The sequence below is a fragment of the Phyllostomus discolor genome, chromosome 3, assembly GCF_004126475.2.
Source record: "Phyllostomus discolor isolate MPI-MPIP mPhyDis1 chromosome 3, mPhyDis1.pri.v3, whole genome shotgun sequence".
Classification (NCBI taxonomy): Eukaryota; Metazoa; Chordata; class Mammalia; order Chiroptera; family Phyllostomidae; genus Phyllostomus; species Phyllostomus discolor.
In genome coordinates, this window is record NC_040905.2 from 84,017,384 (window position 1) to 84,042,517 (window position 25,134).

Consider the following 25,134-nt stretch of genomic DNA (forward strand, 5'->3'; position numbering starts at 1 on the left):
GGCGTTTTGCGTGAGACCAGGACAAAATCTAAACAGCGCGTTTCCCAGGCTCAGAAGAAATGAGTGGTGGGAAGAGAAAAAGGAACAAGCAGAAACCAGGAAAGTGTGGCTAGTAATTGCGCAGAATAGCGGGCGCTAAATTAGTTGGTTTGTTTGGGAAAAGACAAATGCCATTTCTTCTCTTTGAAATGTGGAGAGAACTCCAGCGAGGGGAAGGTGCGCCTGGGAGGGTCAGTTGCACACACTAGGTCCGTGCCCCGCCCCCGGCCCAGCACCACCACTGCCTGGAAAACCCGGGGGCGGGCGCCTAATCTGTGGAAGCGAGACTGGGCAGGAAAGGGCGGGCATGGCCCAAGGCGCTGTAGCGGGCTAGGTGGCCAGTGGGGCTGCACTCCCACCCTTCTCCTCCGATACTAGGTTTTGGGGCAAAACACCTACACAGGACTACACCCAACCCCCACCTCGGGGCAGCCAAAGGCAGACAAGCCCCGCCCGTGTCCGGGAACAGCTGTACTATTAGACTTTACTCTAGATACTTGCCCTGGATGCCAACAAGAAGCGAGTGTCCCAGGAAGACAACCGGAGAGTGCGTGGGCTAAGTGCTGGGCGGTGAGAGACTCCCTCACAGCCAGCCGCCTTCTAGCCCAGCACCCAGCTCCAGCCCTACCAGGACCTGCCGCCCTTTAGAGACCCTTGGTCTCACGTCTCGCAGCTCGACAAAGGCTGCCTCCTCCGCTGCGGACTGAGAAGACTGAGTTTAATTCCAGGCACAGCCCGCCCCGCCCCCGACTCCCCCCTCCTGCCCACCTCCCCCCACTCCCGGATTTGGGCTAGAAGTTGCGTGGCGGGCCACTCAACTCTGGCACCCCGAAGTAGTCCTGGGGGGGCGGGGTCGGGTAACACAATTGAGCGGGCCAAAGCTCAAACCTGGTCCCAGACTTGGTCCTCCTGCCCGGCCGCAAGCGCCCAACCGGATTCGTTCGCCCGGGCTCCTGCGGAGATGCATTCCGGTTTCCGCGTTTCCATTGCTTTCTGGGTCAGGGCAGTGAGACGGCACCTAGAAAAGACTTGTAATGGGCAGAAAGAGACAACAGGCGCGTGCGAGACGTCACGCCAAAATAAAAGTAGGGGGTGGGACAGCGGAGGAGGTATTTGTGCGGGAGAGGCGCACGGGCAGTTTGAGGATCGAGCGAGTTAGAGCTTCCCTCTCCCCTCCCCTTGGTTCTTCTGGCCTCCCCCACCCCACCCTCCCCCACCCCCATCACCCTCCCTCTCTCACACACACACACGCACACACACACTCGCTCTTGTGTTTTGTGCTGTCGTAAAACCCACGTGTCCAGCCGGGAGGCTGCCAGAGAGTGGAGCCGAGGAGCCGGGACTCGGCGGCCGGCAGGCTTAGCAACCCACCGTGACTCTGTCCCGCGCCGGGGTCCCGCTGCGCTCCCGCCGCACTGGTTTCCCGCGCTCCGTGGGCCTCCGTAACCCTTGCCGGATCCCCAGGTCTCCCTCCCTCACGGCCGGAGGCATGTAGCGCACCCGGGGTGCCCACGCTCCCTCACGCCCCCGGAGACACGAGTACACACGCACCCGCCAGCGGCGGCTGCGGGTCTTCAGGTAAGGCGAGGCTCCTCTGGGGCTGAGCGTCTCGGCCCACGGGATAGGAGGCTGGAGGTCCTGGGCTGGGGGCGGGGGGCTAGACTGACCCGCCTCCTAGCGCCGGAGGCCAACGCCACTCCGGCGCTGCGCCACACCGGCTGGGGTCGGCTCCGGGCGCTGGTTCGGGGCGGGGGCTGCGTCGTGTAGCGGAGTTCTGCTGGGAAGCGCCTGTGTCCGGGCTTCGACGGTGCAGGGTGGAAGCTGGGCGCTTCGGGCTGCGCGGCCAGGCAGCGCGTACTCAGCTTCTACCGCGCGGTGCGGTGGCTTCAGAGTAAACTTTGCGCCCCAGAGGAGTTGGAAGGAAGGAGCCGCTGAACCCGGCTGCCGCTGGCGAAGCCAAAGGCTGTGGCTCCCGCTGCGAGGCTTCGGCGGCCGTCCTGCCCGCCCCTCTTGCACCAGGCCCTGGGCCCGGCTCACGCGCACCCTCCTCTCTGCCCTCTGCCCCCAGCGCGAGGCGTCGGACATGCTGAAGCCCGGAGACCCCGGCGGCTCGGCCTTCCTCAAAGTGGACCCAGCCTATCTGCAGCACTGGCAGCAACTCTTCCCGCATGGCGGCGGCGGTGGCCCGCTCAAAGGCAGCGGTCCCGCGGGTCCCCTGGGCGCGCCGCAGCCTCTCCAACCTCCTCCGCCGCCGCCCCCTGAGCGCTCTGAGCCTCCACCGGACAGCCTGCGTCCGCGGCCGGCCTCGCTCTCCTCCGCCTCCTCCACTCCGGCTTCCTCCTCCACCTCGGCCTCCTCCGCCTCCTCCTGTGCCGCCGCTGCCGCCGCGCTGGCGGGTCTCTCGGCCTTGCCGGTGGCACAGCTCCCGGTGTTCGCGCCTTTGGCCGCAGCCGTCGCCGTGGAGCCGCTGCCCCCCAAGGACCTGTGCCTCGGCGCCGCCTCGGGCCAGGGGCCCTCCAAGTGCGGCGGTGGTGGAGATGGCCGCGGTGCCCCGCGCTTCCGCTGCAGCGCGGAGGAGCTGGATTATTACCTGTACGGCCAGCAGCGCATGGAGATCATCCCCCTCAACCAGCACACCAGCGACCCCAACAATCGTACGTAGCCGCAGCCCACGCGCTCTCTCCTGTGGCGCTGGCGCCGTCCAGGGCGGGCGCCCGTCTGGGAGGCGGGTCGGACGAGAGGGACCCCGGGGGGTCGACTGGTCCAGGCAGCGGCCCCGCACTTCCCAGAACACGGTGGCAGAAGTTTTCTGGCGTTAGAGAAGGAAGGAGAGCGGGTGAGAGGGGAGGGTGGCACCTCGGGGTTACTCCTTAGTCTCCCCTCACCCTCTGGTTTGCAGCCCCAAGTGTGGAGAACTTGAACGGCCCGCGGGCCCGGGCCTTCGTGTGTCCGCCCTTCCGAGGGACAGCGCCCCGGGAAGGTCGGCTGCTTAGCGGCGCGCGATGGGGATCCCGAGAACCGGCCGGCCTGGCCGGAGTGGGGACAAGACAGGGGCTCAGAATTTCTGGGGAGTGTGGATTCCAGGGCTTGTGTGTTCTCTCTACCTTCCTCCTGGAGCTTACTGCGCCAGTTCGTTTTCGCGCTGCCGGGTTGTCGAGGGACACAGCCGGGAGCTGCTGGCGAGCCTGGCCTCGCGGGAGGAAGAGTTTTGGTTGTTGATACTGGGTCAGTTTCTCCCTGCAAGCAGGCATTATTCTTAGGTCTACCATTTATTTAGAAGAGAGGGAGAGAGAGAAAAAAAAGGCAGCTGCTTAGTGAGAAATTTTCCGTGTTCAGGATAGGGTTGTTCCTGCGGGTCCCACACTCTCCTTGCACCCGTGACTCTGCAAACGTTCCCATCCCGTAGCCATGCTTGATGGCTTAGTTATTCGTAAAATTCGGGTGACAGTAATTTAGTTTAAGAAGTCTAATTCTCCTTGTCCCCTAAGTAATAGCAGATGCCTAATTAAACATCGGGTCTCATCCAGCTTTGGTTCCTGTACACATAATTTCGTATGCTCAGTCACAAGGTTTTGAAGTAAGACGCTCGATGAAGACCAAGATTGTGTATTGCTTTGTATCTGGTTCTTTTTGGTAATTTCAAAAGTTATGAGATGTTTGCACTTAATGTGTTGGGCCAAGTGCTCACTGTCCTTCCAGAGCCCCGAGACCTCTGGAGAGAACGTGAAGTCAGGTCGGAAGAGCCAGGCTGAAAGCAATGCAGGGAACGATCACTCGCGCACCGTGTTCTCCCTCTCATTCCTCCGTCTGGTTTCCGTGTGAGGATCACAGACATTTGTTATTATTTTATTTTGAATGAATCCCCTCTTGCAGAATGTCTACCACTCTGTGAACTTTTTAAATTCGTTGTAAAAGCAAAATACCTCCAGGTTAGGGTTATTTGAAGGACCCCAAAGCCATCACTCTGATGCAAGAACACTGGGCAGGAGCCTAGTGGTTACATTGTACTAATCTTTTCATAATGAGGGGGAATAATGGTTCTAAGGAAGTTGATTACTACTAACAAAAAGAGCAGTTAAGTTTACTTTTTTCCTTTCTAGAATCTGAAGGTAAAGTATTGGTTTAAAATGAGGGTTTCCACTCAAATTTGTTCTGCAGTTGAGAAGTCGCTCATATTCCAGAGTTTCAGAAAAGTTAAAAAAATTATATTGTCTTAATGGATTTCAAAAATACTTATCTCCTACTGACTATCTTGATTCTGTTTCCTTCAAAGCAGTTCTTTAAAATGTGAAATAAAAATATAAATGCTTTGTAAAAAGGTATTTCTTACAGTTAAGTATAAATATAGTCACTGTGGGCTGAGAGTACTTTATCAAGCTTGCAGTTTCTCTTCAGAATGAAGTCCGTGCGGGGGGAAAAGACACCAGCAGGGCACCCCAGACTCCTGGCTGCGTGTTGAGCTTCTTGTGCTGTTTACAATGCGGTCTTGAGATTCAATATATTCTACCAGAGAAAAACCTAGACTAATTAGAGAAAGAATTGGGATAGATTCCTAATTAATATGTAGCTCTTTGAACCAGTTTATTGCCTGGGTAACTTTTTTCCCTTCTGGCTAGAGGGAACAAAGTATGATTTATTTAAATTATTTCTATAATGTTAGTTTTTTGGCATCTCTTTTTGAGTCCAATTGATTACTTCAACATGCAAAGTGCAGGAGGAAAGAAGGGGGGGGAGGAAGTCAGATTGTCCCATTAGAGTTATACTTTAGTTGCTCCCTAATTAAAAGGCAATTGGGAAAGAAAATAGAAAGCAGGGGTAGTTCTGTGTAATGAGGAGGGACCAGGTCTCCCATTCTTTCAGGAACTTCTCTGAGCAAGCACAGGCACGCATTTTAAACTCTGGGGTGTGTTTTACAAACATGAAGTGAGGAGTGATTGAGTTTAATCCAACTAGGGGCTCAGAAGAAATCAGAAGTGCAAAGGATGAGACATTATTTCCCTAGGCAGAACTCTCCCCCTTCCCAGGTTGTATTTAGTTGCCTAGGGGAGGTAAGAGGCAATACAGAAGGGAAGCACCTATTAATTTCTGACATGTAGATTTCCCTGGTTTTCCTTTCAGTCTTTTGCTATCTTCTTCTAAAAGAACTCTGTGAGACCACTTAGCATTGTTTCATTTTGTTACTTTGTATTGAGTCATTTTCTCTTTCTGCTACAAGGCAAAGAATGGGGCCTCCTCACTTCTCTATTCCCTAACAAGAGTAACTTTTTGCCTGGAATCAGCAACCCAGTAACACTTGTGAATCAGTAACAGTAGTCTCACCTTGAAACTTTATTGGCAGCCATGGCAAATGCCATAGTGAAAGGCCTTTTAGCCCTCTTTCCCACAAAAAGATTTAAAAGCAGCAGAAACCATACAAGCTAGCTGAGGGAGCTGTTTCCGTTGTAGTATTTCTGCTATCTACTCCATGTATTCAATTTATTCTGTGATTAAAGTACACTTTCCATTGAAGCTCTGAATGTTTAGCTTCCTCTCTTTTCATCTCTTTGAAATCGGGTGGGGCAGTGTGTAATATAATTGGGGAATGGGGCCCTTTCTTTCTCTTCTTGTATTACTGCCTTCATTGCTGCTGGGTTGCCTGAAGCCACTGATTCCTCAGGGTCTGTGGCAGTGGCCCCTTCTGGGTTTTGGTGTGTTGTCTGAGACCCTGTCACTACTTTTGGAAGGCAGCAAGCGGGGGCCATCGGCATGCCTCGAGTTTGTGATTGTACCCAAAGGACTGAGCCAATTAGCTTTTCATACCTTTTGCTGAAGTTCTTCCTCTCTTGTACCTGGCAGGCAAGCGAGAGCTAAGCCCTCACCCAGTCTGTCTGCCGAACGTCCGGACATTCTGCAACTTTCCCAGCTGAAGGTGTCTCTGCCCTCCCGGATTAGGGGAGCCCTGCGCACAGCACTAGGGACAGCAAGGGCCCCGAGCATTCCCATTGGTAGTGCCACCCTTTCCAAGAGTCTGGGGAGAGTGGCCAGGGGAGAGAAAACAATCTGGGCCCAATGCCGTTTTGAAAAAGATAAAGGAGAGTGAGTATTTTCTGATGTTCTCTGCTCGCTTCCCACACAACTGGAAAACAAAGGTCCTGTTTAGTAGCGCCCTGAGCCCAGGCTCCCGCAGGCAGGCTTTCCTGCCACGGAGGCACACTCGCTTCACACCCAGTGTCAGGGCTCCCAGTGGCCAGCCAGTGACTTGGGCTTCAGGTCTGGTTCCTGACGGGAGGGAGGCTGGGCGTCAGTGTGTGGGCTTTTCTGTTGTTCTATTTTTCTTTTCTCTTTCCTCTCTTTGTGTGTGCAGGCCCAGCCCCATCCCATAACACACATGATTTAGTTATTTTACATCATTCGTTATCTAGCGCCCTGAAACTGAACATAGAGCCATATATTAGATTGAGGTTAGAAGAGGTGGCGACTGTTTATTTAAGGTGATAAAATGGTCCATCAGCAGTAATCTCCATCGATATGTGCCACCAGGAGATGAAGGATGAGGGGACAAGCCACAATTAATTGCCCTATAGTTTTGTAGGAGCGAGTGGAGCCAGCCCAGACCCGCTTCGATCTCTCGCGCGCCTCCTATTCATCATCTGCGCATTGTATTGTATATGGCGGCTTCGCTGGGGCAGGGCCGGCAAGGTTTATCTCCAGGATATTCTCTCACCCGCACACGCGGGTGCTCCCAGTTAATTTATTAATACAGTCAGCGAGAGGCAAACAAAATCCACATTTCCTCCCTTCCTCCTTGTTTTCCTTCCTCTGTTGTCTCTCTCTCTCTTGGCCCCGGGACCCAGCCAGCAGCTACAGCAGCCGCGACGAGCACGGACAACCCACGCTTCCGAGATCAACCGGGAGCTTTAAACTCGTCCAGGAAAAGCCCTCTAGAAGGTTTCGCCCCAGCTGGGCCTTCCCTGGACCCCAACCACAATCGGCTCCCTTTCTCGGTGACTGGGCTAACTCATCCATGTCTGGATCTGCTTCTGGACCCTATCCAGGAGCCTAGAAGACCCCTGCCACGTGGAAGGAGAAGGGCTAGTGGGTGGTGGGCATAATGGGAGTCTTCGGATTTCTGTGGCAGGGGTCGCGTCTGGCCTTGCAAGAAAGCCCTATGCTGGCAGGAAGTGGGTGAGGCCTTCAAAATGCAGACTAGTTTGGGGGCCTCTGGCCAGCAGACTGTCTAGTTGGTCACTGATTCGCCACCCCAAACAGCCAGTTGCACCGGGAGGGCAAGGGGAGAGTGCTGGCCGAGGCGGGAGAGGGGGGAAGGGGAGGGGACTAGGGCGTGGGTGGCGTGAACCCTGGTGCAGGAGGTTTCCAGATACCTAGTTCTGCCTGTGCTCTGCCCCAACGGCCAGCCCCCTTCCTTGCAGCAGCCCATACCTCTGTTGCCCATGCACAGGACACAAGAGGTGCTGCCAGCAGGTGGCACTCCTGGGGCAGCATCACTGGGCAGGGATCGATGAGCCCTAGCCTTGCGGGGGTTGGCCTTGGAGACTGAGGACTGCGACCTCAGGGGTGTCTGGGGAGGATTTATAGCCCCTCGATTACCTCTGTCTAGGAGGGAAGGGAGTCTTTTTCAGCTGCTCTTTGGTTCCCTTTCTAAAGGACAGTGAGGGCTGGCGATGGCTGGGAGAGTCATTGGGGAACCAAGGCCTGGCCTGTTGGAGCCTGGTGCTTTCCATGCATCCAAGCTCTGCCTGTGCTCACACATAACTGTTCGTCTCTTCAGACACCAAAAACGCCCTGAACCGTGTTGTATTTCATCTTTCCTAGATGGACAAATGAAAATACAAGGAAGAAAAAAAAAGAAACCATGGCCTGTTTTGCCTCCTTTATCTTAAAATAGATCTATTTTCAATTACAAAATTATTACATGCACTTGTACAAACATTCAAACAATAAAGAGGCTGTGACATGAAGAGTGAAGGTCCACTCTTCACTCTTCTTGGCCTGGCCTGCTGAAGTCAGTAGGCGGCTGAGTCTGTAACTCAATGGTTCCTCCTTCCCTTCCTCCGGGGCCCATCAACAGGAGCACCAACAGATTTATTCAAGATAGAAAAGGGACCAAATTTCTTATATTCCCTAATGCTAAAATGGCATTTCAAAGATATGCTTGGATAATATAATATTTCTCACAGACATAGAAAACCCTTTTTGAATAATAATTATGAACTTGTATAAAACTTGCCCTGATTTTAAGGGAACGTAGGAACATTTATTTGCCTCTTCTTTATAAATACAAATAGACTTGTATTATGTATTACTTGGCATGGAATGTGGTGTGTAATATGTATTTTATATATGTGTGTAGTTGTGTGTAGTTTGGGCATCTAGCCCACCTCTCCCTCAAACCTTTTCATGTAGGTGTTTATGACTTGCTGTCTAGAAAACACTCCACTAGAATGTTTGTCTACTTGTGCCACATTTGTCAACCCCAAGGAATCAGTTACTTGTTTTAAATATCCTCAAGCTTCTTTGGGACTCCAAGACATATGTCAGAAGCCAAATGGTTTCAGTGGCAGAGCTTTGTGTGTGAAAAACAGTAATGTTAGGATACAACATGTATTTTGATGTATTTGGCCAACTTTTCCGACAGAATATTTTGATATAGCACAAAGTGGTTTATAAATTAGGAAGACTCACGTTGGGTGGACTAATTAAAGTGGATTGGCTCTGCTGTGGACCTAATATGCATGTAGGCTTCCAAATATTGGGAGAGCATCAACTTTTTACTCTGCAAAATGCTAAGTTTTTTTCAACATCTCATGGAGAGAAATGAAACTTAAGTTGAGGAGAACTTTAGAGAACTTCTTAGAGAAAGGCCTAGCCATAGTGTTATCATTAATAACAAATACCAAAACATGCTTCCTGGCTGTGGGGGTGGTGGCTGAGGTTGGTACTTTTTTTCCTTATTTTGTTACTGATTTGTTGGGGTGACTGTTCCATGGTATGGAGATGTTGAACTTTGGCAGAATCTTTGGGTGTGCCGTAATGGGAGTGAATACTAAACTGCTTTTGCTTCTCACCCTTTGTTTCATTCAGCCAACCAGAAAGGGACAGTCAGTTAAGCAAAAACCTGGGGTGATTTATTTATAGGGTCATATTGCCTTTGATTGTTGTCATTTGTTTTAAGCTATTTTTTTGCTAAGGTGCTGAAAGGCACTGTAATTCAAAATTATGGACCTTAACTAATTATTTTCCAATTTATTCCTTTACTTTAACCCCCGATCAAGAGTGTGGGAAGGAGCAAGAGAAATCTCTGTAATTCAGCCGTGCCACGGCAATTTTTGTGGCCTCCACATAGTGACTTCAATTATTTGAAGTAAAATATTTCAATTCTATTGTCTGAGTTACAATGGATATAAAATTCTCCCAGCTCTTATAAGTCTTCTGGGATCTCTAGATTTGGAGGCTTTGGAGTCAGGCAGGCCTGACTGTGAGTCTTTCTCTACCAGTTTCTGGTGTGTGGTTCATGGTCACGTTAACATTGTTCATGCAGCCTCAATCACCTCATCTGCAAAATGGGAATCATGACACTTAGGTGATATGGTGATTGGGTCAAGGTAGATGCCTGGCATATAGTTGGCACTTGGTAATTATGAGTTTTTGTCTTTCTTTCCATTACCTCCTTATCTTGAAGTTTTTTCTCCCAATCAGAAGCTTGGGAGGGTGTGTGAAGCCTATGTGTTCTGGAAGGGTTCACATGTGGAAAGCGATGAAAATACCTTCTACCTACACCCTAAGGTCAAAAGCAGAATCTGGCACAGCTTTTACATTAGTTTGTGTTTCTGGAAGAGGGGGCCTTTGTGTGGTGGAGGCCCAGAAGCACAGACACCTCACTATCTGCAGAAACAGATCGCTGCTTTTCACTAGAGAGGCCTGGGGACACCTCCAAGAAGCTGCAGCCAGAAGGTCCCCTGATTCCCTGAGCTCTCTTGGGAGTGGAGGAGTAGCTGACCCAGGAGAGGCGCTGCTGACTTGAGCCCCTTCCTGAGAAGGGATGCTCACTGAGTCAACCCTCAGCTCCCTGGGAAGCGAATGGCAAAATGAGGATTTGCTCATCATGCTGGGTTTTGATTAGGTGTCCGTTTGTTGAAGATTCTTCAGTGACTCACTTTGTCACAAGTTCCTTGGGCATTTTGTCTGTTTCAGCATGAAGAGGGTACACCCTGTGAGGTCCACCTGGACTGTCTTGACCAAGGCTGGGCACAGGAAGGTACAAGGGCGACCCCCACCCAGCACTTGAGTGGTGTATCGCCTCCTGCCCAGCTCTGGCCATCTCCCCCCGTTGGGACTTGCTCACTATCAGGCCCAGTGCCACAGAGCTCCGTGGCTCCGGGGCGCCACTGCTCCCCGGGAGGCTGGGCCAGGGAGGCCAGGTTGCGCTGGCGGGCGCCGACGCTGTCTCCCCCAGGCAGGTTTGTCCGCCCGGGCGCAGACGCCGCGGCTCCGCCAGGCCCATTAATAACCCGGAGGGCGCTGCGATGCGACAGCGAAGTCGCCCAGGCCCTGCTTCCCGCGGCTGCCTGGTCTCTCACCTCGGGATTGAGTGGAGGGACAGTCAGTGTCTACAGCCCGGCCAGGAGGGTGGGGGTCCCTTCGAGCTCTGGATGCTCTGGGGCACGTTGGAGAGAGGCAGCTTCACAACCCTCACTTTGTAACGCAAGATGATAGCATTTAGCCTGGAGAACCAACGGCCTGAGCGGGAGTTGGAGCCCTTTCCATTGAACCATTATTCTGATCATTAAAGAACCATTACTCCATCATTAAATTTGCTATTCGTTTCTTTTTCTGTTCTGGGAATAGCTGACAGAAAAGCATAGGCTCCCCCCAAACCGCCAGAACAGCCCCTCTTTCCCCATCAATCCCCACCTGGCTGAATTGCCTAGAGCAGGCCCTGTCTGGACGCTCCAGCGACTCCCGGGGCGCCCTGAGTGGCGAGTCTGGGGCTCCGGCTGTGCCTTGTGGTTGGAGCGCTCCAGGGCGCTCAGGCGCGTGGGCCCAGAGGAGTGCGAGTGGCGCCCCCCCAACAGACAGATCACCCACCGCCTCTGGTAATTTTTAAAGTGACTCCTATAATTATAAAAAGAGGCAACCCAAATATATCCAGGCTACCAATGTAGAATCTCTCCAAAACATTAGATTGGGAAGAGACGGGCTTTCGTTGTCTGGCTTTCTCGTGGTACAACGACAAATACCCTTTGAAACACCCCATAGAGAGAGAACCCGCGGGCACAGGGGTGAAGATCAGAGGGAACTAGAGGCAGAAGGAAAAGGGAGAGATAGCGAGAAACTGGGAAAGAGAAGCCTCAGGCCGTCGGTTCAGCGGAGTCTACAGCGCCACTCCTTCCCAGCTCGGTAGGCTTTTGGGGGCTCCTGGTCCCGACCCCGTACCAGGCGGATTTGGGTGCGGTGATTTCCAGGGGAGTGGTTCGGGTTCACCTCTCCCCCTGCTCCCAGTAGCCTCAGCGCCCTCACGGGGTCACCTCCTTTGCAGGTGCTTACCAGGGGCAGGGATGCTGCTGTCTTGAGGGTTTACCCGAGGATGGGCCACCGGAGTTGTGGAGTTAACCTTTTCCTCCCCTCCCTCCCGCGTGTCTCCTGCAGGTTGCGATATGTGTGCGGACAACCGCCACGGAGAGTGCCCGATGCACGGGCCGCTGCACTCGCTGCGCCGGCTGGTGAGCACTGGTAGCGCCGCGGCCGCTGCGCCCCCGCCGGAGCTGCCGGAGTGGCTGCGAGACCTGCCGCGGGAGGTGTGCCTGTGCACCAGCACCGTGCCGGGCCTGGCTTACGGCATTTGTGCGGCGCAGAGGATCCAGCAGGGCACCTGGATTGGGCCCTTCCAGGGCGTACTCCTGCCCCCAGAGAAGGTGCAGGCCGGTGCCGTGAGAAACACGCAGCATCTCTGGGAGGTAAGTCGCCCGCCGCCCAGCACCTTGCACCAGAGGCAGAGCTTTGGCCGTCAAAGAGCCTGGCCCTTGGAGGGTGGCTACTTCGGGGACAGCCTCCATCGTTTCCTAGAGAGTAGTAGTGGGACAGTAGACTTCTCTGGTCATGCAAATACCCGTGCCTGCACCACCTGCATTAAAGGGGTGCAGAGCCCCACCTGACACTATAGCAAGCCAGCCAGGAAGATAGGGCCTGCCGGTTTCTGAAAGTGGAATCACCTTAAGGAGCCTCTGTTCCAGCTGGGATAGATTTGATCTTTCATCTCCAGGATGTTGAGAAAAACAGAAACCAGCTAAGGAGATGGAACAGAAGAGCTGGGGCATTGGGGATGTGAGCCAGGTGAGCTTTGGGTCCCATTCTAAGCTCTTCCAATATGTTTTTGTGCACTGGGCAAGAAGGAACATCAGCATGAACAGGAGGAAAAGAGAGTCGGCTCATTTTGTCAGATGAAAACAATTTTGTAAACACTGAACTGAGAGACTGCAACATGTTTCATTCATAACTTTCGAAGTTCCTGAAGGAAGCAAATTATAGTGTTGTGACCATAAATCATAAATTCTGGTTCTTCTCTGTTGTACTTTGTAGTGGAGCAAGGCAATCTTCAAGAAGATAAAAAACCAAAATGGAGAAACTTTGAGCATTTTGGTGTAACCCAATTGATGAAAATGCTTCAATAACACAATCTTAGCTGACACTATTATTTAAAAATAAACAACCTCTTTGAAAAATGTTAACCTGAGCTTTCTCCAAAAGCTTCATGGTTGATTAGTGAGATCCACTCCAGAAAAGACAGACCTTTATCCTGTAGGTAATTCCCCCGCTGATTAGCCACCTCTCACCTCTGGAGTTATTTATATGTCTTACCTTTAAGGGCAATATGTAAATCTGACCAAGGCCAGGCAACAGAGTGGAGTGGGAGTAGCCAGACAAGAAAGTTTCTGAAATGCCAGCAGCCAAGTTGGCATGGACCTTAGGGCTCCATTAATGGGTCGTTTCTACAGCAGCTTGCCCCTCGCACTTGGCTCAGTGGCCTGTCAAGATGATCATTTTCACTGTGAGCTGCCTCATATTCACTAACTAAAACTCATGGGACTCAATAATCCACTCATGTTTTTGCTGAGCACTCATTCTGCCCAGCACTATGTTAGGCCCTGGAGGTACAGTGTTGTGAAAAGCAAACCAGGTCTCCAGAACCCTTGCATGAGTATTGACAGTGGGGGTATTGAGGGTTTTATAATCCTTTGATGGGGGAGGAGCTAAGTGTATGAGCTCACAGCTGAGCAGCCTGAGATGACAGGAGATGACGCCATGGGGTATGTGTGCTACTTACCCCACAGGGTGTGTATGGGCTCCGTGTCCTTGAGTTACCACTGGTGCCCTGTGCCCGGCTCCCAGATTCCATTTCACTCCAAAACTATTGTTGGAAAATTATACATTTTTAGTCTTTCTAGACAGGATCCTTAAAGCAGAAAATAAAAGTTGGGCATACTTATTTATCAAATAGTGCTTTTCCTTTTTTAACAGAAATTTTTGTAGGAAAAGAGGGCAGGAGAAAATGGCTTGGTACATAGAGGCAGGTTACAAGTTAGAGCTTTTGGATAGAAAAAAGACGAGTGGGAAATAATCAAAGTGTCTGGTTTTGAAATATTTCCCAGTGGTTTTTGTTTCTGACTAATTAGTTGTAACCTCCAATGTGGTTTAAAGTTTATAAAACACTTCTAGGCAGTTTTCATGTTTTGCTGGTGTTATTAGGAGCTCTAACACCATACAGTTAAAGATCTGCCAGTACTTTTCTGAGGAAATATTAAAGCAATTGTTCAGTGGGACAGATTTGCTCTATCTGAAACTGTTAAAACTGAACACTATTGCCCTTTGATGACTTGGAGTTAGAGTGCCAGGGGACAAAGCCATAAACATGAAGAAAATCCTATATTTTATCATTTTTTGTTTTTTCTTTTTCCTAAATGGCTTTGGATGACCAGGACATTGTCAGGAGCCCACTATACATACAGAATATGATTGATATGTATTAATACTAAAAACATTGATCTTTTATTTTATACCTTTACTTATACTTGATGAAATTTACATCCTGTTGTAGTAAAGGGACCGGAGAACTTAATCAGTGTTTGTTATTGTTGCTGATACTTGAGTAGACATAAAGTGAGTTTTACCTGTTATTTGCATGTGTGAGTTGAGCATGTTGGGGTTGGTGGTGCATGGAACTGGTTCTGTGTTATAAAAAATAAGTTGCTGGGAGTATGCTTTAATGATCTACAGGTCCCTTCCCCTAATTCAAGGCAGTCTGGTTGTTTTTTATCACCTGTAAGAACAGTTAGAATGACATAAGTTTTGGAGATTGAAAGGATATTAAAATGCAGCCATGCAAAATGTATCAGTCTCCTGAGAGATCATATAAAATGTAGCTGACTGGGGCCAAGTAACTTGAAGTTGATGTCCATTCATAAGGTAGAACATTGCTTTAATAGGTTTCAGTTTTTATTAGTATACTTCTTTTTAAGATATGAAATATGAGTTTACTTTTAAGCTTTATGATTGTTTTTATGAAATGTGACTATTTGAATTAAGTTATATTTATAATGGAAGATTCTAAATGTTGGATTGCTCCTTAAACGTTATTATTTTCTTTCAAACTTAAATTGTGAAAAATTTTTGAATCATTTTATTATTTATATTAGAAAAAATCAGTAATTGGAATACACTGTAGGTCTATAGGAAACTTTTGGCAATAATTATTTAATGACTCATGTAAAAATTATCCATTTTAAAAACATACTCTTTTAGATATCTTCCAGAATATCAGATTGACATAAAGCAGATCTTTTTAAAAAAAATTAAAAGCAGTTGAATCATGAGTATTTTATTTTAAAAGTCAACTGGAATCATTTTTCTTCCTCACATTTTTTTTCAACTCACTTGCTGATGAAGAAATGTCTTTATATTTAGAGTTCAATACGCAAGTCCTGATGGATCTTACCAGGGTTACTTATCTTTATTTCAGTACAATAAATGGATTGCTAATCTTTTCCTGTCACTGTTTCCAAGTAGATGATGGATTTTTGTTTCAGTTTATAGTTCATTGTTTTTAGTATGGTTGTACTTTATTATACACATGAAGGCTTATTACAGAAAAAATCAGATTCACCTTAGTTACTCCTTTTGTTTAATAATCAAAAGCTCTGTTTTCTTTGTAGAAAAATGACTTTTTAATATTTAACATACATTAGCTATGAAGCACTTGTTTGATTGGTTTGTAAGTGTATTGTCATGTTTTGGTAATATTTACTTTGTGTATAATCCTGGTTCTTAAAAATACAGCAATTTAAAGAAAGTTTTCTATTACATTTAATATGTTTTGACTCTTTTGAGTGTTTATGGGAAGTTCAGGAGTTTAGGTTTTTTGGGTTTGTTTTTTAGCAATAAGGAAAGGTAAATTTTGTCATTTAAGGAGACTAAGCTAAAAGTGAAATTATTAGTCTCGTTTTGGTCAAATTCTTTTAGAATCAGAATTTTAATGTGTTCTACAAAAAATAATGAATTCAGATAGTTTAAAGCAAAAAGATTACAGGGTGGATTAAATAATCACTTGCCTTGCTTACATACATTTATTCCAACAAGACTTGGATGCATGTTATATTTCTAGTCTTTTGGATGTGATGGGAAAAATCTTTCTGAATGTTTTGCAAAGAAAACATAGTCTTTCTCAGCAATTAGGTCTTATTGATGAGAGTAAGATAATATTATCCTAATGTGTTTTCTAATAAAGAAGTGAAAAGGCACATTTAATTCCAACATTTATGAAAACATTATCTCAATTATTAATGTGCTCTTTTCCCTTGAGATAAATTAATCTAGTTGCACATGGTTTCCCCTTTCTGTTTAACATCAGAATTTAATATGACTGGACCTGAGGAATGTACACAGTGTATACTTAAAATTCTACTGGAATAAAACATGGGAGTTTAAAAGAAAGTTACAGTTTAAGATAGGCTAGAATGACTTAGGCCTTTCAACTCAAAGTCTGATTTGACAAGAAATTTTAGCGACAATGACAAAATAAGTTGTACTTATTTTCACCCTAAAAAATTATCCTGCTAATTGAAGTCATGTAGCACCTTGTTGGGATGCCTGTCAAGGCGCTAGAAAAGGATGTAACGTCACAGAACCGTCCTTCTCTTTGCCTGAGTGAGTGTGAGTGTCTCATTTTCACTTGTGCTATGTGGGAACTCTCATTACTTTTCAAGGGGAATAACACAGTATGGTTCTTTTTGTGGTTTGATTTTATGCCATAATATTTTAGATTTAATAAGAGTTTTGCTTTTAAGCAAATAGTCTATTTTTCATCATTACCATTTTAACTTAGGTCAAAAGACATTAATGAAAACCAATATTAAAAATATATTACACGTTGCTACATTTATATTTCAAAACATTATATAGGTAATTGGTACTAGAAGGAAATGTGTTGATTTTATATTTTAAATGTATTTTGTATGTCTCTATAAATGACTCAATTCCATTTATGGTACTGTACCCATTTGTATATACTTACATGTTGAAAAACATTTAGAATTAATTATTTTAGATTAAAGGAATTTTTAAAGTAAATGAAAATCATTTAAAAATTGTTCTAGTGATAGTACTGTAATTACATACTTTATATTTTGTTTTATAGACTCTGGCTCATTTTGGCTTGACTCATCAAAACACCAGGGGACAGAATTATATGGCTGTCACAGTTATATTAAAGTAAAAATTGTGTTTCTTAGTAATTTATCATTTAATATACTAGGTTGCTTGTCAGCTTGGTTTTGAATATGTCATTGCCATGAAATCCAAACAATTTCTCTTAAAAAGTAAACCATAGTAATATTACTATTATGTTTCAAGTTATGCAGGGTAACAGCTGGTGTATCTTTTTGGTTTTGCCTCATTTGATTTGAAGATGTCTTTTATCGTGGTGCCCATTTGATAGAGTGTGAGCATTTTGTAGTTTTACATAAACTGTAAAACCATCTGCTACCCCTTGGAATTGTTTCCAGCATTGTGTTAAAAATAAAAACTCACTACTTAAAATTGGCTTTGAAAAAGTCCATTTAAAGTCCTGGTCTGTTTGAGTTATGCATCCCCCTGGACAGTGCCACCTCGATTTTCTAAGTCCAAAACTGACTCTGCTTCAAAAAAATTATAATAGCCGTTTGGAAATTCTCATGTTAGTGAGGTTTAATCCAGATATGCATGTGATGCTATAATGCTCTAGTTGCAAATACTTCATAAAGAGTGATGTGTTCTGTATCTGCAGGACTGTTTTTCTCATTAGTCAGTTCAGTTTATCTATTGTTTACAGATTTCTTCTTTTATTGATAGCATTTGTCCATGTAAAGAAAATAATTCAAAGCATTTCTTGGCCCATAACTGCATATTTTCTTACATCATATAATTTTTTTCTTTTTTTCACACTAACTTAAAAGTGTGGGGTAGAGGAATTCAAATCAGCATCTCAGAGATTCCTGGACAGATAAAATTCCCCCCCAATTACTGGATGGCAGCAAGCAAGCTGATGAAAATGTGATTATACTAAGAGTGGGCCTGAGAAGCCTGCAGGGGGGCCTTTGTATTTCAGTGTGTCAACTAAGGCAGTTTTAATTATTTGTGTAAATTTATTGTGTTATCCAGAAATCACTGATAGTTGTAGTATAGTACAATGGGTTTTAAACATTGAATATGAAAATGGCCTATTATTTAGCTAGGGAATCATGTCCATGATATCAAAATTCTCTTTTCTGAAAAGATGGATGTGATACACTGATAGTGTGGGAAAAATGTTTTGCCATTTTAAAGAATGCCGTGCACAGCACCACTTTGATACTGCCTTGCTCTTTTTCTTTCTTTCTTTTTAAGAATCGTATATACTCCAAGATTTCATGAGTTTAGACATTCCTATGTGTATTTACATAAGAAATACAGACTCTGGTATAACTACTTAGCATAAAAGCCAGAGAAGCCAGAACAGAGTATACTTTTCCTTGTAAGCATTTGCCACCTCACTCAGATAAGTTACAGAATTCCATTATCCAAATTGTTACACATGTGTGACAGAGGTTGACCTTTCGTCATGTCAATCCTTTTTGTGTAGGCCCCAGGCTCCAGCCTAATGGCTCAAACCCTGATTTACTCACTGTAATAAGGGCAGGAGGTCGAGCAATTGTCAGGCTGCCTGTTCGTACTCTTCTTGGAGCCTGGTTGAAGGCTGTTAACACAAAGCTTTTCAAAGTGAATTTACAACCAGCACCACTGACAGAGGCCAATCAGTGCACCATAAATGTCAGGTTAGTGAGATTGAGCAGTAAGTAAAGTACTGACAGCACACTATTGGCTGAAATCAATTGGCCAAGGTTTAACTGAGAAGAGCAATCTACGTGTGGCAGGCTTAGGGAAGGAGCTAAGTGTGCAGCCTCGGTTTCCACGTACAGTCTGTAGATTTACCTGTTAGCAGGGTTGGGATGTCACCCATTCACTTCAGTGCATCCAGAATCATCCGTGTTGATACTCTTCATGATCTGGAACTTGAGAGTGGCCGAGCCTGCTGACTTTGAGGCTTGGTAGTAAAAAACAGCCCAGGATTAGCCAGAAAGAAAAAAGAGAAAAGCTACGACAATATGGGGCTGTCGGAGCTGGGGACACATTTAGTGCATTACAGTTCAGTGAAAGATAATTTGTTCAAGTTCCAAAACTAAAGCAGGGGGTTATGGGAAAGCACAGACACAAACGAGCCCGTTCTTTTGCTCTTCCTAAGGCTTAGCAGTGTGAAAATTTCACGGAAGCCACTAATGAGTGATTATGGGCTGAGGGTCTGAATATCCATGAGATGTGGTTTGCCCACTAGACGGAATGTTTTTATCATTTTGGGTAATGACAGCCTGGACAACAATTCATTCAGCTCTGAAGGCATCAGCATTAAAATGGAAGAATCCATTAAGATGCTGTATGCAAGGATTTATAAATTAGGCAATTTCCTTGATTATTGCAATCATTTACAAAATTGATTGTTCCAGTGTGGTATAGACAGATTTCAGCAACAATCATTGACAACAAGCACATTCTCTGATATCTATAGCTGCTGGTCACTAAACCAAGTCACTATTCCTCACCCCCCTACTGTTCTTGGCCTCAAGGTCAGGCAGACTTTCAAAGAAGCTTATAATTATAATGTTTCATTTGTCTTCAGAGGAGACCCACCCAGGCTGTGAGGGTAGGTGCAGGCTGTTCTAAACACTGTAGCCCTGTTTTTATATTTTAATATTAATTTTGGAGGAGGGTCTTGATGATCCTGATAAGCTTCAGATCAGTAGCACAGATTTTGAGACAATGCCAGCTTAAAAGGAAATAAGTTTTGCAAATTGCAGCTGTAAATATTTGTTTGATTGAAGATTTAAAAGTCAATAATGTGTTTTATTTGTTGGTCCTTAGAGTTCTAATTATCCAATAGATATATCTTGGAGCTGCTGGATTTTAGGTCAATTAATTCTGGAAGGCATAATGAAGACATTGTTACAAATGTGAAATGTGCAAAATGCTGCAGGTTTTCCTATACAAGAACACACACAGCAAGTTCACTTGGTACTTAATCACTAACCACAAACCACAAAGTTACCTTTACCCCCGAAATATCAGAGATGGGCATGCCAAATGTGTGTGCAGAGTTCTAGCCAACGAAAGCTAGCCATGCGGCTTGTGCTTAGTACCAAATAACTGACTTGAGGCATTTACTTTTAATCATTTTGTTTTTAATCATAGTTTTCTGTTTTTAGATCTCTAACACATACTGGGGCTTAGAAATAAAAATGCTTTAGAAAATTGCTCAACACTTTTGGGAAAGCCAAAAGTTTTTAGTTTGTCCTAATTTGTATGTATATATATATATATAATAATAATTTGATCTCAAAGTAGTTTTTTAGCTAAAAGGGGGAAGTGTTTCAGGAAATCCTGTGTCTCAGTGGCACCTTGCATTTTTATTTGACTATGGTTGCTTATTATAGTTGCTCAGAAGTTTATTCCCATTTTTAATTAGTTGTAAAATTCGATGCTCAAAAATTCAGTAAAAAAGCATTATTTTTCATTCGTCTTGATGTTACCTCCTCATATTTATTAAGATATTTTTTTCCTGTGTTATTTCTGGTTTCTGTTAAGCCTTAAAAGCCACGTGACTAGATTTGCCTTGGGTGAACTGTGAATGAGGCACTCAGTATTATAGATGTTTTTGCCAGTTGCCCTTGTACATTTATTTAATAAACCAAAATCTACTGCATGCAATTGTGAAATAATGATATGGGATTAAGCCCATGTTATTAAAATGAACAGTGTTTTTCCCTTTTTGTGATCATTTTAAATTAAAGCTGCCTCAGATAATGAAGTGTTTTCTATAGAAACATTCAGTGTAATCTAATTCTTAAGTGCTTTTTAATTGAAATCAAATGAAATGTAATCAAGTCATGTTTGCAGTGTCTTGTAAAGCACCAAGACCTAACTGTTGTTAGCACATTTGGGAATATTAGTCTTTATCACAAAAGTAACAGTATTAAATTCTCAGATACTCATGCAAACTCCAAAATGGTAGATAACCCATACATTCTAGGGTACAGTGCAGTTTCCACAACCGGTTGTGTTTGTCCCAAACTAATATTAAACTTCATTTGTGACATAAAACATGCACAAGTAGTTCTTGGGAAGAGAACCCTGGAACATTTTGGACTACTGAGGAAAGCACTTAATTTCAATTTGTTGCAATCAATTGCAATTTAAATTTTGACCTGCATACTCTGTGAAGTGGAAAATCTAATTATTCAGCTTTAAAGTGGTAAAAAAATAAACATTTCTGTTAAAATTAGTTAATACTCATCATAAGAAGTTCAAAGTGTATAAATGTATAAACCAGTGGTACCATTGTTGATGATTTTTATAATGTCCTTTAAAGAGATGACTAAGTAACATAATACACATTTATTTCAGTGAGTCACGATTTGGTAAAAGATATTTGCACTGTCTTCTTGATATTGCAAAACATTTTAAAAGCAGCAACCAAAGGGATTGTTTTCATAGGATCTCCTGCAAAAGTTTAAATTTGGCTCACCCATGAACAGATTTCGATTTTGTGTCTAGTCCCATCCTCCCCTCTCTGTATCTTTTCCTGGTGGGAAATTTCATTAACAGTCTGCAGAGCCTACTGAAATTGTAGAAACACTTCTACCAATATTTTTGTATGTGTTCTAGCACATGTCTTTAATAAGAACAGTGTCTTTCTGGGGGCTATAGGGAGATTTTAATGATCCTCAGAGAGGAAGGAGAAAATTTCTGTTTTCTTTTTTTGCACATGAAGGTGTTAGCAAAAGAGGATCAGATCTTTTAAGAGTGCTTTTCTAGTAGGATGACTCTTAATTTATGTAGCTGTGTGTGAGATTCAGTGAAACTTCTTAATTTCTTTGTACCTCTATGTTTCTCTATGTATAAGAGAGAGCCATATTGGATGATTATGCAAATTATAGAGACAATATTTATGACTTTTGTGTAACAAAAGAGACTTTCTCTTTTCCAACTGGTATTTTAATTGAATTTTTAAGTTTTTAGTGGACTGTGCACATAGTTTATGAAGAACCTCATTATTTGTCTGTTAAAACAAAAGATTATACACAATAGACCATGACACCCAGTTTGGATTTAATTACCACAAAATGAGGCTTAAATAATATCTAAATGCATATTTATTTAGCACTGCTTATAAGTAAGAAAAAACTATGTATTAAAGGGTACCACACAACATGGATGCAAAAAAACGATCATTGGATGACAATAAGTTCTAAACCTGTGTTTCTAACGGAGGGCAACAAGGGCAAGTTCACACATTAGGCACATAGAGAACATTCCCTAGGTGTACCCGATCTCAGTAAGTGAAGTCACACTTAATCCTCCCAACAGAGAACTGACTTTCATAATGAAAATGTAAGGGGAATGACTCAATAACATCAAGAAAAATCATGAGTACACTAAACCTGAAGGTCTTTCAACCATGGACCTCAAAGCAGGAGCAATTCATTAGGTAGGTTTGACATTGGATATTGAATTGTGAATAGAAAAACATCTCCATCCCTAGCATACTGTGGCTTGTCATTATTAAATGACAAGACATCCACGCAATGGCACCTTTGCCACTGTCTGTAAGAAAGGTGTGTGTGGTTTGCGCCCACCAGCAAACGCAGATGTAACAGTGCAGCACACAGATTCTGCGTCTGTGTCAGTGCTGGCCCCATGAGAAGCAAGAATTCCAAGTGACAGTCTGCACTTAGAAAATGTTAGATGGAAAAATAAATGTAAATACCAACACATGTCATAAAGAAGGAAAACTTAGAATAAAATTAATATTTTTCCTAGTATATATTTATTTAATATTATAAGCACTTCTATTATGGTATCTGGAGTTTTTACTTAGATGGCAATCTAAGCAGGGGTGATATTCAAAATACTTGAGAAACGATTCGGCCGATACCCTGCCCCATGAACCTAGATGCCTGCAGTTGTATCTGCACTCCACAGGTGACATCTCAGGTCCAAATCCAAGACAGCTAGTTGAGCTTTAGCAAAGCTATTAAACTAATAAACAGTAGGAATGATGGGTATAATAATAATAATAATGATCTATAATTGGTATAAAGTTTCAGTTTTTCAGGATGAAAGTGTTATGGAGATTGGTTGCACAACAGCGTGAATATACTTAGCATTACTAAATGATACACATAAAATGATTCAAATAGTAAAGTTTATGTGTATTTTATCACAATTTCAAAAAAAAAGAATAATTTTTTTAGTGATTTTTTTCCTCTAGCTCAGTAATTCTTTTTTTTAAATTTATTTTTAGAGGGTGAAAGATAGGGAACAAAACACCTGGTGTGTGAAAGATACATCAGTTGGTTGGCTCTCACACACCCCCAGCTATGGACCAAACCTGTAACCCAGGCATGTTCCCTGACTTGGAATTAAACCAGTGACCTTTTGGTTCACAGGCTGGCACTTAACCCACTGAGCCACATCAGCCAGGGCAAGCTCAGTAATTCTTAAACTCTAACATATAGGCACAGGGAAGTCAGTAAAATTCAATCTGGGTACCTGCCCCTAAAAGATTCTGATTCAGTAGAATTGTGTAGGGGCTGAGGAATCTATTTTATTAGAAAATGTCCCTTGTGGTCCAAGACATACACTTTAAGAAGCAAATGCCAAGTTCTACCTTTTTCCTATCTTACTCCCATCGTTCTCAGCTTCTCTTCCCACCTCTTCCTTGTCTTGGCTACTTTGAGCTCACCTGGCCTCTCTTCTGCTTTAGTATCATACCTCATCTAGTCTTGCTCATATGTTAGTCACAACCCTGCTTTTATTCCTGCTGCACCTTGGCTAATCTCTGGACATTTCCAACTTCTTTCCTTATGACCCCTCATCCCTCAACCCCCACAGGTAAGTAGGTAGATAGGTACGTAGATACATACATACATACATACATACATGTGAGTATTAAAGAATTACTAACAGACAGTAAAGTTGACTCTGGTGACTTTTGTTTTTTCTGTTTTTCGGAAGTTTACCAAAAAAGGCAGAAAGCTTTATACTGAATGTAAACTACATTGTATAATTAGTCTCTCCGTAATCAAGGCGTGCTTCAGGAGGAGGTGGCCAACTGGAAAGCATTTGACAGTGCTCACAGGGCCTGAGTTCCAGCTCTCACTGCGTGTGTGTTATGTGACCAGGAGCAGACAGCTTAACTCCCTCAGCTCTTGCCAGTGCTGCATCCGACTGTGGAGCCCTCCCCTTTCAGCCCCTTCTCTGCAGTCCTACATCATTCAGAAAGGCCATCTATGCTCCTTGCATGATGACATTTGTGATTTGCAGCCTATAAATTTTCCACATGCCAACTTTACCTGCCAATTTGCTGATCTTTCCTGTCTTCCCTGTTGGCTTCCCATTTCTGCCACCGACAGAGGTAGTCTGTGAGCGTGCTGCAGCCCGTTTCTGATCTTACCTTCTCACACTCAGCTCCCCTGTTCTTAGGGTTTCAGTGGCTCGCTGGGAGGGAAGACTCTCAGACTCCATTTCCTGCACTGATCTCTCTTAAACGCTATATCCTCAGTCGTCTGTGGACATCCCCACTTTCATTTCCTGGCAGTGTTTCCAGTTGAGTTCCTGACTGCCCCCACTGCACATCTTCTCAAATAGGTGTCTCTTTATCCTGAACTTACGGTGCTCTCATAGTCCTTTTTGGCCAATGAGCCGGACGTTTTGGAGTTACTGTGACAGGTTTTAAATATATTTGTATCCTGGTGACTAACAGAGTGTCTAATACAAAAAAGGCATTTAATAAACATTGTTAGTCTGATAGCAGTGATGAGAGCTGACACTATTAAGCTGAGACAATGTGCCAGGCACTCTCCTAAGAGCTTTATAGGGGTTATCTGGCTTCATCTTCAGAATAACGCTATGAGGTAAAGACCACTGCAGTGATTTTTCAGGTGAAGAAACTTTAAGATGGAGACACAGAGAAGTTAACTAACTGGCCCAGGGTTGTATGTAGTAAAGGTAGGATTTCCATAGAGGTGTTGTGGGCTGTAGAGTCCTTTCTCTTAACGAGGCTGTAGCTCTGCTGCCTGCCCCCTCCCACTACCAGACCTGAACTCCCATTAAATTAGGGGCTCCCAGTCTCTGCCACAGACTTCCCTGTGCAGCTGGCCTGGCCTCTGGACCTGCATGTGAGCTCTCCTTCCTGGTGGACACTGCTTCCATTCCTCAGACACAGCCCAGGCAGAGCTTCACAGACACCTGTAGCTCAGGCCCTTGGCATGGTTAATCTGCCTTTTGTCCTAGAACTGTGGCCTCCATATTTACTGTCCCAGAAACTTTAAGCTCTCCAGAATTCACACACATACATTTATTGAGAAACTGTGGTGCATGAGGCATCTTGCAGGTTACAGAGATGGCCAAGACTGTAGAGTGGTAGGAACATGAGTAACTTCACTTGGAAACTGAAAAAAATTGCTTTTTTCAGTG

General features: G+C 44.8%; 1 protein-coding gene across 2 annotated transcripts in view; it reads left to right on the forward strand.

Moving 5' to 3' along the window:
* The first annotated feature begins 1,273 nt into the window (after window positions 1-1,273).
* Window positions 1,274-25,134, forward strand: part of PRDM6 (PR/SET domain 6) — a 103,839-nt gene continuing 79,978 nt past the window's right edge. The window contains exons 1-3 of one of the 2 annotated variants that reach the window (XM_036020695.1): window positions 1,274-1,617; window positions 2,108-2,693; window positions 11,686-11,993. In XM_036020695.1, the coding sequence (XP_035876588.1) occupies window positions 2,123-2,693; window positions 11,686-11,993 (879 nt within the window). In that variant the 5' untranslated portion in view covers window positions 1,274-1,617; window positions 2,108-2,122. Of the gene's footprint in view, window positions 1,618-1,766; window positions 2,694-11,685; window positions 11,994-25,134 lie in introns of those variants that run through there. The other variant, XM_028521155.2, reaches the window with a different exon arrangement.